Genomic DNA, 13,413 nt, shown 5'->3' on the forward strand with positions numbered 1-13,413 from the left:
AAAAAAAAAAAAAAAAAAAAAAAAAAAAAAAAAAAAAAAATCAAATGATCATTCTAAGAAGACAAAAGAATATTTACTAATGTTCAAAATCCATCCTATTTAAATCAAAACAAGACAACCTCTAAAACAGAGTGAAACATCTCAACACATAAAAGTATCTTTGTCAAGCTAATAACTCTAAACCTGTTTCCTTTATAGTCTAGAATAAAAAAGGAATGCCAGAACTATCTAAAGTTACTTTATATTGCTTATGAATACTACCTAATACAATTAAATAACTGGAGATTGTTCTAGCATTCCTGTCATAGTATAGACCGTAACAGGAGCTGTTCTAGAGTTACCAGTTTGGCATGGGTATTGTTTATGTGTTAAACAATATTTAGATACTGTGAGTTGCCACATGTGCATGGCTCCAGCTACAACAGAACAAGGTGATGCTCTCTGCCTTCTTGTTGTAGCTCTCATACTGTAAATAGAGTAATATTTAGATAGATATTTTTCTTTTGTTTTGTTTTAATACCTATGGATAGGTCCCAAAGTTCCCTGTAATTTTCACCTAATCTTCATGCAAATAGGATTCTGAGAGCCTGTCCTAAAGAGCCAGCACGACTTCTAAGTGTATAGGATAGCATTGCTTCCAGTATGCGTTGAGATTCTTGCCATATGGGAAGTAATCCAAGAAGCAACTTTATATTGTCTATCTCCAGGATGGAATTGGCAGTAGCAGCCACCATCTTTTGGTCAAGCTGAATGTGGCACTGACTGAACAATGGCCAAGTGCGATGGCTGCCAAGGGAAAGCTATGGTCCGACCCCAACTCACTGTTCCAGCAAAGTAGACATTTGAGGACTTAGAATCTTAGGGGTTCTACTGAGTGTTCGATTCAATGATTTTTCTATTTTAATTGATATTGTTATCCACATTCCTTAATCTGTAGTGTAATGGGACAAAAATTATTGGGGGTAAGGATTCCTGCCCATAAGAGTCATAGATTTCTCACTGAAATCATGATTGTAGTCTTTCTTTGTTTCTGTTTTATTTTTTATCATGATGAAAATTATTCAGTTTTCAAACTCATAGAATGAATAGGAACATACTTGTAACTTGTGATTTACTAAAACGTTATCAGGATTTTAACAGCTACAATTTTTTCCTTCTCTGGGATTTTGAGACTTTACATTTGGACGTGGGGCAGGTGAGTTCTATGCTGTACATGCCCCGGCCCTTGTCTCTTGATGCCACATCTTTGCTTTTGGTGGTTTCTTCTTTCCTCCAGGCTGATAAGGCCTGAGGGTATAGTTTGCAATTCTAAGACTTTCTAGAGATTCAAAGATGAAAGAAATACAATCCCAATTTGGAAGAAAATTAGCAGCCAGCTCTAAAAATTTAAGAATAAAAGAATAAAGTAGATAGAATGAGGAAGGAAGGAAGGAAGGAAGGAAGCAAGGAAGGAAGCAAGGAAGGGAGGAAAAGAAAGAAAAAAATTGTTTCATGAGAAGAGAAGAGAGAGGAGGGGAGACACCATTCTGTTGGTAATATTGAGAAATGATAATTACTTTTTTAGATTCATCTATACCACCCTCACATTTATTTCAAAAGTACAAGTATTTTAAAGAGTTTTAAGAAAAGAGAAAGTCTTACTCTGCCAAGCACACACGCTACTGTATTTCCTTCACAACAGATCTGATGCAGATTTTTAATATCCATGGCCAGTTTGGCAATTTCAGAAAAGTTAGCTTTAGGTTGTTTTTTAGTCAACAGAACCAATTCCCTGAAAAAAAAAAAAAAAGTACATTTTAAACAGTTTTTTGAATTCAATTCTTTCTAAAATTAGTTGTAGTTCATTGAGTAACCAAAAGAATAGAAACACAGTTGCAAATGTAGGATGAAGACAGTTGTATATTGTAAGTGTTTTCTATTTCTACAGTGATAGAACCCAGAGCCATACAAAGATGTAAATCACAAAATGAAAATTATTCAATTCATAATCGCGTAAATACAGTCATTTTCATCATTCAAATTATTGCTTAAAGTAGTTGAGTTGCTTAGATAGGTAATTTGGGAATTTATCTGACCTGACTTTCCAAATAAAATTATTTATCAGAAAGATAATAATTGTAAGAGGTTTGGTTCTCCCTTGTCCCTCTCTGTTGACAACTGAAAAACATCCCTGAAATTTTTCTAGAAATATGAAAAATGGGGCCTTATAAGGATAACTGAGCTTCCAGGCAGCCCACTGTTACCCTAAATTGGGGATGAAGGTGATATAAGGGAAGATGCATGTCTTCAGGGGTAAACTTGGGACAGAAACACAATCTGGGCCCAAGATAGAGGCACACTGAGTAGCATCAAATTCTCCTCCCACCCCACACTCCTCTATCCCCACCCCAAAAAACACCACTCACTTTTTCTGTCCTACATGACGTTAGAGCCAAAATATTTCTTATCTTCCAAGAGAAAAATACCTTTTGTCCTCCAGCCTTTACCATGAAGAACTACTAAGCGTGAGCATCTGAATGTACAGAATCTTTTGTGCACTGGAGAAGAGCCTAAGGGATTTGAGCTGATGGAAGAAGTTGATAGAGGAGATATCAACCCCACAGGAGATAGTGGGTAGAGAGGAGGACTGTGCAGTTTCAGGCACAGCCCAGTGTGCCCTATTGAACAGGCAAACAGCACACGTGTAGAGAAAGGAACCAGATTTGCACTGAGACATTAGCAAATGAAAGATAAATGATTTTTCAAATGAGTTTAATCAAAGAGGGTGATCCAAAGCAACAAAGTCCACAAATCTAAATAGGAAACTTACACTGCTTTCGCTACTTTGTGGTTGAATTTAATCCCAATCTCACATAAGTGGTGATGCCTCGAAGATATTTCTCTAACGTATTTTCTGATGGGTTCTAGCTGTAATTAGAAAACCGACTCATCAAAGAACTGTGGTAACAACAGAAGAAGTTTATCTTATGGTTAGTAAAGAAGAGAGAAAAATAAAAATCATGTATCTCCTCAAAATTAGAAAGTTTTTATTGTCTTACCTATGAGGCTAAATGTAAAAGCATAATTTGGTGAAGTTTCTGTTTTTTTGTTTTTTTGGTTTTTATAAAATAGCATCTCACTTCCCCAGACATTGTTTGTCCCAGAACTTAGACATTTGGCATATAAATGAGAACAAGAAAGTGAACAAACAAAAATCCAGAGAGCCACTAGAATAAATTTTGATAACGTCTTACAGTTGTATTTTGGTTTTATTCAAGTTACTAGCCCTGTCATCTTAAACATGTCTCCAAATGCTTATCTATGATATATGCTCCAGTTTTGCAATATATATTAATGGAAACCCCCCCAGAAAATGTTCATATTCTTTAACCCAGAATTTTGACTTTTGACTTCTAATAAAAAGCACATGTATTTAGGTCTCTAACCGAAACTATATATTCAATTTGATCACAACAATGTACAAAATACAACCTGTGAATGAAAAAAATGAATGAAAGGAAATATACCAAAATTGGTATCTCTGTGTGGTGGGAGAATAAACAACATTTTAAAATTTCAGAAGAGCTCTATATATTCACTTAAAACATTATATTGACCATATATTATTTTAACTTGGGGTAACAGCACCTTACAATGCTTTTTTTTAAGAACAAGTTAGATAATGTATACAGAGGCAATATTCAAACCACAAATCTGGCACAACGGTAATAAATTATGCTTTATAATTAATTATAAATATAATTATTATTTTATTCTTATTTTGTTGTATTATACTCATTTGAAATCAAATACAAACAAGCTTATCCACTTCTTCACAAGAGAGTCTGTGAAGGCTTAACTCATAAACCACATTCTCTGATCATAGATACAACTTTTACATGATTGGCTATGCAATTTTCTCTGGGCAAGGAGTAATAACTTCTTGGAACAGACATCCTGGAGGCAGCAAGACTGTAAACATCACAAAGTGAGGGAGAGGAGAAAAGAACTCTTAGATAACTTAAAAGCATCTGCTTATGCTTAGTATGTGGATGGACCTAGAGATTGTCATACTGAGTGAAATAAGTCAGAGAAAGACAAATATCATATGATATTGCTTATATGTGGAATCTAAAAAAAATAGTACAAATGAACTTATTTATAAAACAGACATAGAGTCACAGATTTAGAAAATAAACTTATGGTTACCAGGGGGAAATCGGGGTTGGGGGGGTAGGGATAAATAGGGAGATTGGGATTGACATATACACACTACTATATAAAAAATCGATAACTGAGAAGAGCCTACTGTATAGCACAAGGAACTCAATACTCTGCAATGACCTATATGGGAAAAGAATCTAAACATGGGTGGATATATGTATAACTGATTCACTTTGTTGTGCAGCAGAAACTAACACAACATTGTAAGTCGACTATACTCCAATAAAAATTTTTTTTTAAATTATAGGGTCATGTTATACATTAAGGAAAAATTTCCTCTGAAAGGGTTAAGACTAAGAAAACTTTGAAACAAGTTACCTAAAAAAAACTAACCTTCATGAAAAAGTTCATTCTTCCAAAATGCCAGGTAATGAGACCTAAGTCTACACAATCACTTGTTTTTGTTGTTTTTAATAATATGAAGCCAACAGGAGAAAACAATGATTGTCCTGCTTAGGAATTCAGAATTGGCTTCTGAAGGAATTGGAGATGACTAGGGAAATAAATATATATAAGTAGCTTTAATGATAATAGCTACAATTATTGAGTACTTAGCATATGTCAGACTCTTTAGAAACATTATTTAATTTCTTACACAAGGTAGATGATGAGGAGCTCAATAGGAGAAATAGCTTTAGAGGAATAGAGAAATAGGGGTTGAGAGGAATATGAGAGAAATTCTCACGGAGATCAAAGAAAACAGCAAGGAAGAAGCGGCACTGCCCTGAGACTTGAGGAATTCATCAAAACGATTATCAAACTACTATTCATTTCAGCATGACCTTGGGAAAATCCGTCTGGTGTGCCTTCTAAAGATGGTTATTTTGTGTTGATATTTAGAACTTTTAATGAACATACATAAAAAGTACTTTTATCATGGAACTAATCACAGATTTATGTCTATTAAATGAAGGAGAAAAAGCCACACAGTTAAAATTAAGTGTGAGACTAACTGTATTTTCCAAAGATGGCTATAATAACAACTTCTATCCCATGTTCTTCTTACAATGAGCTTTTGTTACAGTATATTTACTTTCCCCTTCAAACTGGTGAGATTTTATGATATTTCAACTAATAGAGTACAGCAGAAGTAACTTTTGAATCCTGGTCATAAAAGGCCATACAATTTCTGCTTCATCCACTAGAAAACTCATTCTTGAGACTTTGGCCATATATCAGCAGTCCAGTTTCCCTGAGGCTGCCATTCTGTGAAGCAGCCCAAAACAGCCAAGGCAGAGAGACCACATGGAAAGGCCCTGAGATAACATGAGGAGAAAGAGATGTTGGACCAACCCCCAGGTACTACAGACCTTCAGAGCCCCAGCCATTGACTGCAACCCCATGAAAAATCAGTAGCCAGAAAAGCCCAGATGAGCCCTTCCTGACTTCCTGACCCACTGAAACCATAAGAGTAATAAACTAATTGTTATTGTTTTGAGCCACTAAATTTTGGGGTGTTTTGTTACACAGAAATAATAACTGGAATATTAAATATTTATTATGAAGTTATATTTATGCTAGATCATGCTTCTCAAAATTTAAGGACTATATGAATTGCCTGAGTATCTTGTTAAAATGAAGTCTTCTTTAGCAGGTCTGGAGAAAAGCTTCAGACTGTATTTCTAACAAGCTGCCAGGTGATGCATATGCTGCTGGTCCATAGTCCACACTTAGCATAACAAGTCCCTAAGTAAGGGTTGACATAGGAATAGTTTACCTTTATCTGGAAGCATTCAGTCTTATTTTCTTCTCGGCAACAAGACTGAACAGCTGTTTCATAGCAAGCAGACATGGTCAGAATAGTGGGTCCATACAAGAATGGATGCTTCCTAGAAGTTTCATAAATGTACCTGTAATTTGACAAATACAAAGCTATATAATTTGGAATTCAAGAACATATGCTGACAGTGTTTCTTAAAAACTTAGGATTCATTTAGTTTTGTTGACCTGAAACTTCTAGAATTTCATGGTGACAGAAATAGGATAGCACTGTACTTAAATGCATCAAAAGTTCACTACAGAGAGATCACTGTGAGGTTAGACAGTGCCCATGAAGTCACCAACTGTACTTTCTGGACCAGTAGGTAAAGAAAATCAGTAATTAAAACTTTTCATTTTTATATAAGTAGTAGGAGATAGAAAGTTCAATAGTCTAAACTGATTGTAAATGGAGGATTGTACACCTGGTGAAGGGGAGTTAAATTTAGAAGCTATTGGTGGATGTTTACACTCATTATAGAGCCTGGGCACCAGGCCTGCCTTTCACTTATAATCATATCTCCTCACACTATTCTACAAAGCTTATTCAAATTATTTACTTCCCACCTCCCCACACACACAAATACCCCGAAAAAGTTGACATTGCAGACAAAAACTGGCTCAGTGCTCACACAAATCCACTTTCTTTTCTTGTGTTCACAGGAAGACTACTTTTCCAGCCTCTCCTGCAGTTAGATGGGAACATATAACTGAGTTCTAATCAATGAAATATGAATAAACATGCCATACACCACTCCTAGGTTTGGCTATTAATTACTTTGCACAGTTCCCTAGTCTCTCTCTTTCTTTTTTGCAGTAACCTTGGAAACACATGCTCTAGATGGTATAGCTCCAAGATGGAAGGATCTTGCATTCCTGAGTTACCCCTTGGAAGAGTTCCAGAGTAGCCAATGAAGACAAAAAGGCAAAATGAAAGTAGAGTTAAGGCTTTAATCATTTACTAGGATAGTATAAGCAAAAGGCTAAACTAGAGAAAATGCTGACCCCCACTCAACCTCCACCCTCACCCCCCTTACTCTTGGTAGTTCAGTCAATAGATTTGTTTCATTTCAGCAAAGTTTCTCAAGCCCAACTTGTAAAAAGAGAAAAGCAGAATTGACATTATCAAGATAAAACTGCCACCCAAGATAAGGCAAAATTCTTGGTTGATAGGAAATTTCACTGGAGCCATTCATTCAATATCTCTGCTCTCTGTTGGGTACTATGCTAAACTAAGAGTTCATTTTTGTGCTGCAGTAACTTAGTTCCTATAGAGGATTTTCAGTATGAACGAATCTAATTTCAAATCTCCAAAGGCAAAGCTGAACTTAGTATAAGGAAAAAGCTTTCTAATAATTAGAGCCATTTAAAAATAGAATGTCCCGGGCTTCCCCGGTGGCGCAGTGGTTGAGAGTCCGCCTGCCGATGCAGGGGACGCGGGTTCGTGCCCCGGTCCGGGAAGATCCCACATGCCGTGGAGCGGCTGGGCCCGTGAGCCATGGCCTCTGAGCCTGCACGTCCGGAGCCTGTGCTCCGCAAGGGGAGAAGCCACAACAGTGAGAGGCCCGCGTACTGCAATAAATAAATAAATAAATAAAAACTGCCACCCAAGATAAGGCAAAATTCTTGGTTGATAGGAAATTTCACTGGAGCCATTCATTCAATATCTCTGCTCTCTGTTGGGTACTATGCTAAACTAAGAGTTCATTTTTGTGCTGCAGTAACTTAGTTCCTATAGAGGATTTTCAGTATGAACGAATCTAATTTCAAATCTCCAAAGGCAAAGCTGAACTTAGTATAAGGAAAAAGCTTTCTAATAATTAGAGCCATTTAAAAATAGAATGTCCCGGGCTTCCCCGGTGGCGCAGTGGTTGAGAGTCCGCCTGCCGATGCAGGGGACGCGGGTTCGTGCCCCGGTCCGGGAAGATCCCACATGCCGTGGAGCGGCTGGGCCCGTGAGCCATGGCCTCTGAGCCTGCACGTCCGGAGCCTGTGCTCCGCAAGGGGAGAAGCCACAACAGTGAGAGGCCCGCGTACCGAAAAAAAATAAAATAATTAAAATTAAAATTAAAAAAATAAAAAAATAAAAATAGAGTGTCCCTATTGCAAGGTAACAAAGGGTCACACTTATCTTACAATGATCAAAACTGTTATTGAAAATTCCTTAGATAATCCAAAGATACAATAACTACAGTTTGGTGTATCTGTATTCTATGCTATCTTTTGATAAGACTGAAATAGCAGACTTTTCCTCTAGCTTTGATATGTTACTGTTTCTTTGGTTGAGAACTAAACAAAGTTGTTGACATAATTATGAAGCAAGTAGTTAGAAAATTATTTTTCCCTGAATATTTACGGTTGTATGCACATAAGTTAAATTAGCATATAAAATAACTCCTTGATACTGACTTAATTGTAAATGTTCAAGAAGAGATTAGATTCACTGCCTGAGTATTGGTTAGATTTCATAATCTCTGAATGTTCAAACCTGATTTTATAATGCCCGAACCTGATTTTATAAATCTCACCTAGAGTGGCTAGCACTTAATAGGTAGCCAAGTTCATATTACAGTTTCCCATTTGGTTGCCCCTAATGTCAGACCAGTTGGAACCGGCCCAATCCCTTATCCCTTAGTCCTTTCTCCCTAAGTGACTGGGGCCATTTAATTCCTTCCTGAAGGCTCAGTAATTTCTGGGGCAATTCTGCCCATGTATAGGTGAATTAAAAGTGTTTACGTTGTTCAACATCAAGTCACCCTGTCTGCTCATTCATTTCTGGTTTAGAGTTTCATGTCTAAAATCTGAAATCAAACCACCACCATGCCTTTTGCACTAGATCCAGCAATCAGGTCTTTCCCTTATTCCTAGTGTCTGAGTCTGTCTTGACCAGATAGCCAGAACTGCATTCCTTGAGAACTGGAGCTTTGTCCTTCTCTTGTCATTTCTACCTCTCTCTGGTTTTGGTTTCCTGCCTCTAACTTGCTCGTACCTCACTCTCAAAAGATAGACTTCTGTGCTAACTAGGAAACCAAAATATGAGCTCACCTACCCATGGGCTATCATGCCACCCACTCCAGGTGGAAATTACAGAATCAGAGTTCTCGAGTAGAAAACTCATCTCTGTCCGACCCACAATTATTACTTATTCCTAGGTTCCCAATGACAGACTCTATCTCCATGCCTATCAGATACCCCTCCTGCTATCCCTTGGTGAACCTCCCAAATACTAGCCCATTGCCTGAGCTATTACCTGCTCTCTATTCCCAATACTCTGTTTATTGTGCTTTGCCTACTAGACTGTATTTTCAACACCATTTGCTACTGGTCTGACCAACCTAACCTTTGAGGAGATGGGTCTTTTACAGATCCTAGTCCTTTTTAATGTTTCATGGTGCAGACATTTTCATGCCCTCTTGGGTTTACTAAGACCATGTTGTCATTGTGAGGGAAAAAAATAAATTGTAGCTCAAATTTTCACTTTAATTTTATATAATCAAGATTTGTGTACTCAGAGGCTTTTATATTAAAACAAAAGATCTGTCTTCAAAATTGGAAAATACTCTTTTTCAAAGACCTGGCAAGGAAATACGACTTACTTCTCTTTCACTGGCACATGATTCTCTTTGTCCATCTCACAGATCTGCTCAGGATCTGAAATTTGGAATATATCACTGTAACCTGCAACATCCTTTTTGTATGATAGGAAGCACTTGTGTCTTGCTGAGTTATTTGTATTGCAACAGTCAGAAAACACATGTCTGTCAGCCAACCCTTGGTTATTGCAAATATGCTCTAGGAAGGTAGTCATCTGTAGGAGGAAATAGTAACTTAAGGGAAGGCACTTGTGGTCTACATTTTTAACCACAGGAAAGTTAAGGAATTATATAGAAAAGGCAACTGAGTGCAACTGAGTGCTTAATGTTATACTCTGTATCCAATAGTCCCTGGACATAGCTCTTTTGAGTGAAAGCCTTTTAAAAGGTTCTTAAGTCTAAATTCCCACATGCTGGACATTGGCCAAATAGAATTTATTATTTTCTCCCTACCTATGTAAGTGCTTCATTTTCATACAGTTGAAGGTATTAAAATAAAGGTAAGCCAAAATGTCCAGGACCTAAAGAAATCAAGGTATTTTTAATAAGAATTACCCACCAAGAAACAGCTGTTAGTTTGCTTTCCTTGCTTCCTGATTGTTTTTAGTTGGTTTCCATGGGAACTTATTTTAAAAGTTAAACTCTGAGGCAATGTGTATTCAGTGTCAAATATTCAAATAGAAATGTAATGATTCAGTTTTCAAGTATCTTTGAATGGCAGTAAATGTGTGGGATGCTGTAAACCTCAAATGACATATGCTTCCAGATTTGTGGGATAAGGGCAGAAAAAGGTGATCTTTGGAAATGGAAATAAGAAGAAATCGATATAAAATAAGTGAGGCTAGCCACTGGCAAAGGAACTTCATTTAAAGTGTGTCTCTAATTAGACTAATGATTTTTCTATGACTACTTAGAGTCTGGTAAAAAAAAAAAAAAAAAAAGGTATGTTTTAGCCCAAGAAGATGGAGTGAAAAAAATCTATAAATAAAAAAGAAAATTATTTATTTGTATTTAAATTGTTGATACGAGAATAACTGATCCAAAAATATGTAGATTATAAGAATATGTTAGTTTTTATCAAGAATTTTTCTAATCACAAGATAGACATATTTTATGAGATGATAGTAATTTTCAAGATTTTCTACTAAGTGGGAAAAAGCCTATAGTAATATTCACTTTTTTCTTCTTTCTTATATTCTCTTAGAAACTTTTAAAATCAGTACGTTAATTTACCAGAAACCTTTATATGAGGATGTCAGACAATAATATTCTAGTGACAGAGACAGAGCAACCGACTTAAATTAACTAATTGGCATTCTAGGGTATAATTCATTCTCTTGAGCATTTAGTTCTCAGAGTCTGATCTCCCAGATACGAAATGATAAAATGTAAGTTTGTAAACCTACAAAGATTATATCTTGAGTGTGACACATGTATATATTGTTGCCTTAAAATCCCTTGCCTAATTATTCAGTCATCCCACTTCATAACAACCATTTTTGTTTGCAATTTAGTTTTTAAAACAACAGAGAGAAAAAGGCAGAACATGATTCACCTACCAATTGGTGACAACATTCTGAAGGTGATTCATGTGGCTTGAGGCTCTTGCACTTCTCTGCAAGATCTAGCAATTCTTTAACTATGGTTTGTACTTTTTCATAAGTCAATTTCTGAAGAAACTGTGCAACCATAATACTAGTGCTGAAACAGAACACTTGTGTGAATGCTGAAGATAGAATCAAACTCTTTTCCTCCATCAATCTTGTTATATTACTCCCCCCCCAAAATAATTAATATGATTTTACATTTCAAACAAAAGAATACTGAAAATAAAACTCACACAGCTCTTAAGTTCTCCTCTAGATAATTCTGGCTATTAGAGTGCTGCATGGCTGTAAAAAAATGAGATTTTATTTACAGAAGAGGAAATTTTCCAAACTGAAATTCCCTTTGACAATTCAAATCTATATTTATTCATTCATAAATTTCCAGATTTATTTTTGTTTACATCATAAACCAGAACAAATTATAAGAATATATCTTTTCTTTTATTTAAACTGTATTCTGTGAATGATTTCTTTCTAGTCAAACACATCATGTAGTTGAACCGTCATTGACTTACAAATAAGTTGCACATACCTGTATTGATACTTCTGAATTGATTAAACTTGACTCTTTGGTTATCTCTTATTAGAAGTTACTAGCACACGCAAAGAACACTAAGAAAATTAAAGCCTGGCATTAGGAACAAAAGTATAAACGTTAACACTTTGCCAGGCTTAATTTGGCAAAGACAGTAACTCATACATCTTGGATTCGCTTATAATCTTCATCATCTCCACTCACCACATACACATACACATGCTCTCTATTGAAAACAGTGTCTTCCTTCTAATAGCAATAGCTTCAAAAGAGCTTAGCAGCTATCTATTTAATAAAGAAACCATTATTATTTACATATTAACAAGTAAAGGCTTTGGAGATACTTATTCTGAGTTCAGCTTCTAGCTCTGATACTCAATATGGCCTTGAGGAAATAACTTAAGCACTCAGAGGTTCTGTTTCTCTATCAAATGTAAATAACTTCTACTACATTGGGTGGTTGTTAGGATTAAATGAAAGCCTATGTGTGAAGCATTGAGCACAGTGCCTGGCACATAGTAGGTACTGAATAACGTAGCTCATGGGATTATTCTTGCTACTATAAACACTACTGCTCTATCTAAAATCATTTATCCAATTTTAAATACAAGTTTGAAATATGTCATTCTCTGACCTAGAGTGGAAGTAAGGTGGAAAATGGAAAATGAGATCTTCCTGTGTGGGTTGCTTCAATACATCAATTCTCTTTCTGTATCTATTCCACAGGTTAATTTCTAGCAATCTTCAATGACTCTACTGACAGTGATGAGCACTGAGAAAGATAGCCTTTCCATGTATATGTTAATAGTCATTATGTTTCATCTCCTGGCACATGGGTGTATAGATTGTAAATAGGATTCCCTACCTGCATCTAGTAAACTTCTCTGAAGAGTCTGACATTTAATGTAGCTGAAGAAAACAAGCAAAGATATGGTTCTAACAGTCTTCATTATTTCAGATGAATCTTTATAGAGTACGTTCTATCATTTGAATTGAATAATCCTTTTATATTCTTTCCAAGTAATTGCTATTAATAATTAACGTTTTTCTGGTGAATGTTTTTCCACCTTGGCCACTATGACCCTCAAACAATTACAGAAATTCATGACAATGAAGAAATATTTCTCATGGCATTCATTAACGAATACTGGATTTTAAAACGAGTCATGTCGGGGAGGAGTTTCAAGATGGCGGAAGAGTGAGACGCTGAGATCACCTTCCTCCCCACAGATACACCAGAAATACACCTACACGTGGAACAACTCCTACAGAACACCTACTGAACGCTGGCAGAAGACCTCAGACCTCCCAAAAGGAAAGGAACTCCCCCACATACCTGCGTAGGGCAAAAGAAAAAAGAATAAACAGAGACAAAGCATAGGGACGGGACCCGCACCAGTGGGAGGGAGCTGTGAAGGAGGAAAGGTTTCCACACACTAGGAAGCCCCTTCACTGGTGGAGACTGTGGGTGGCGGAGCGGGGAGCTTCGGAGCCGCGGAGGAGAGCGCAGCAACACGGGCGCGGAGGGCAAAGCGGGGAGATTCCCGCACAGAGGATCGGGGCCGACCGGCACTCACCAGCCCGAGAGGCTTGTGTGCTCGCCCGCCGGGGCGGGCGGGGCTGGGAGCTGAGGCTCGGGCTTCAGAGGTCGGATTGCAGGGAGAGGTCTGTGGTTGGCGGCGTGAACACAGCCTGAAGGGGGCTAGTGCGCCACAGC

At 37.0% G+C, this 13,413-nt stretch overlaps 1 protein-coding gene across 1 annotated transcript in view; it reads right to left on the minus strand.

Moving 5' to 3' along the window:
• LOC103089408 (alpha-fetoprotein-like) overlaps nt 1-12,646 on the minus strand; it is a 39,663-nt gene extending 27,017 nt beyond the window's left edge. The window contains exons 1-7 of the mRNA XM_007467574.1: nt 12,562-12,646; nt 11,395-11,446; nt 11,114-11,255; nt 9,558-9,769; nt 5,921-6,053; nt 2,810-2,907; nt 1,642-1,771 (exon numbers count right to left, since the gene is read on the minus strand). Coding sequence (XP_007467636.1) covers nt 1,642-1,771; nt 2,810-2,907; nt 5,921-6,053; nt 9,558-9,769; nt 11,114-11,255; nt 11,395-11,446; nt 12,562-12,646 — 852 coding nt within the window. The remainder of the gene's footprint in view (nt 1-1,641; nt 1,772-2,809; nt 2,908-5,920; nt 6,054-9,557; nt 9,770-11,113; nt 11,256-11,394; nt 11,447-12,561) is intronic.
• Between the last annotated feature and the right edge of the window lie 767 nt (nt 12,647-13,413).

This window comes from Lipotes vexillifer, unplaced genomic scaffold (assembly GCF_000442215.2).
Source record: "Lipotes vexillifer unplaced genomic scaffold, Lipotes_vexillifer_v1.1 scaffold1176, whole genome shotgun sequence".
NCBI classification, from domain to species: Eukaryota; Metazoa; Chordata; class Mammalia; order Artiodactyla; family Lipotidae; genus Lipotes; species Lipotes vexillifer.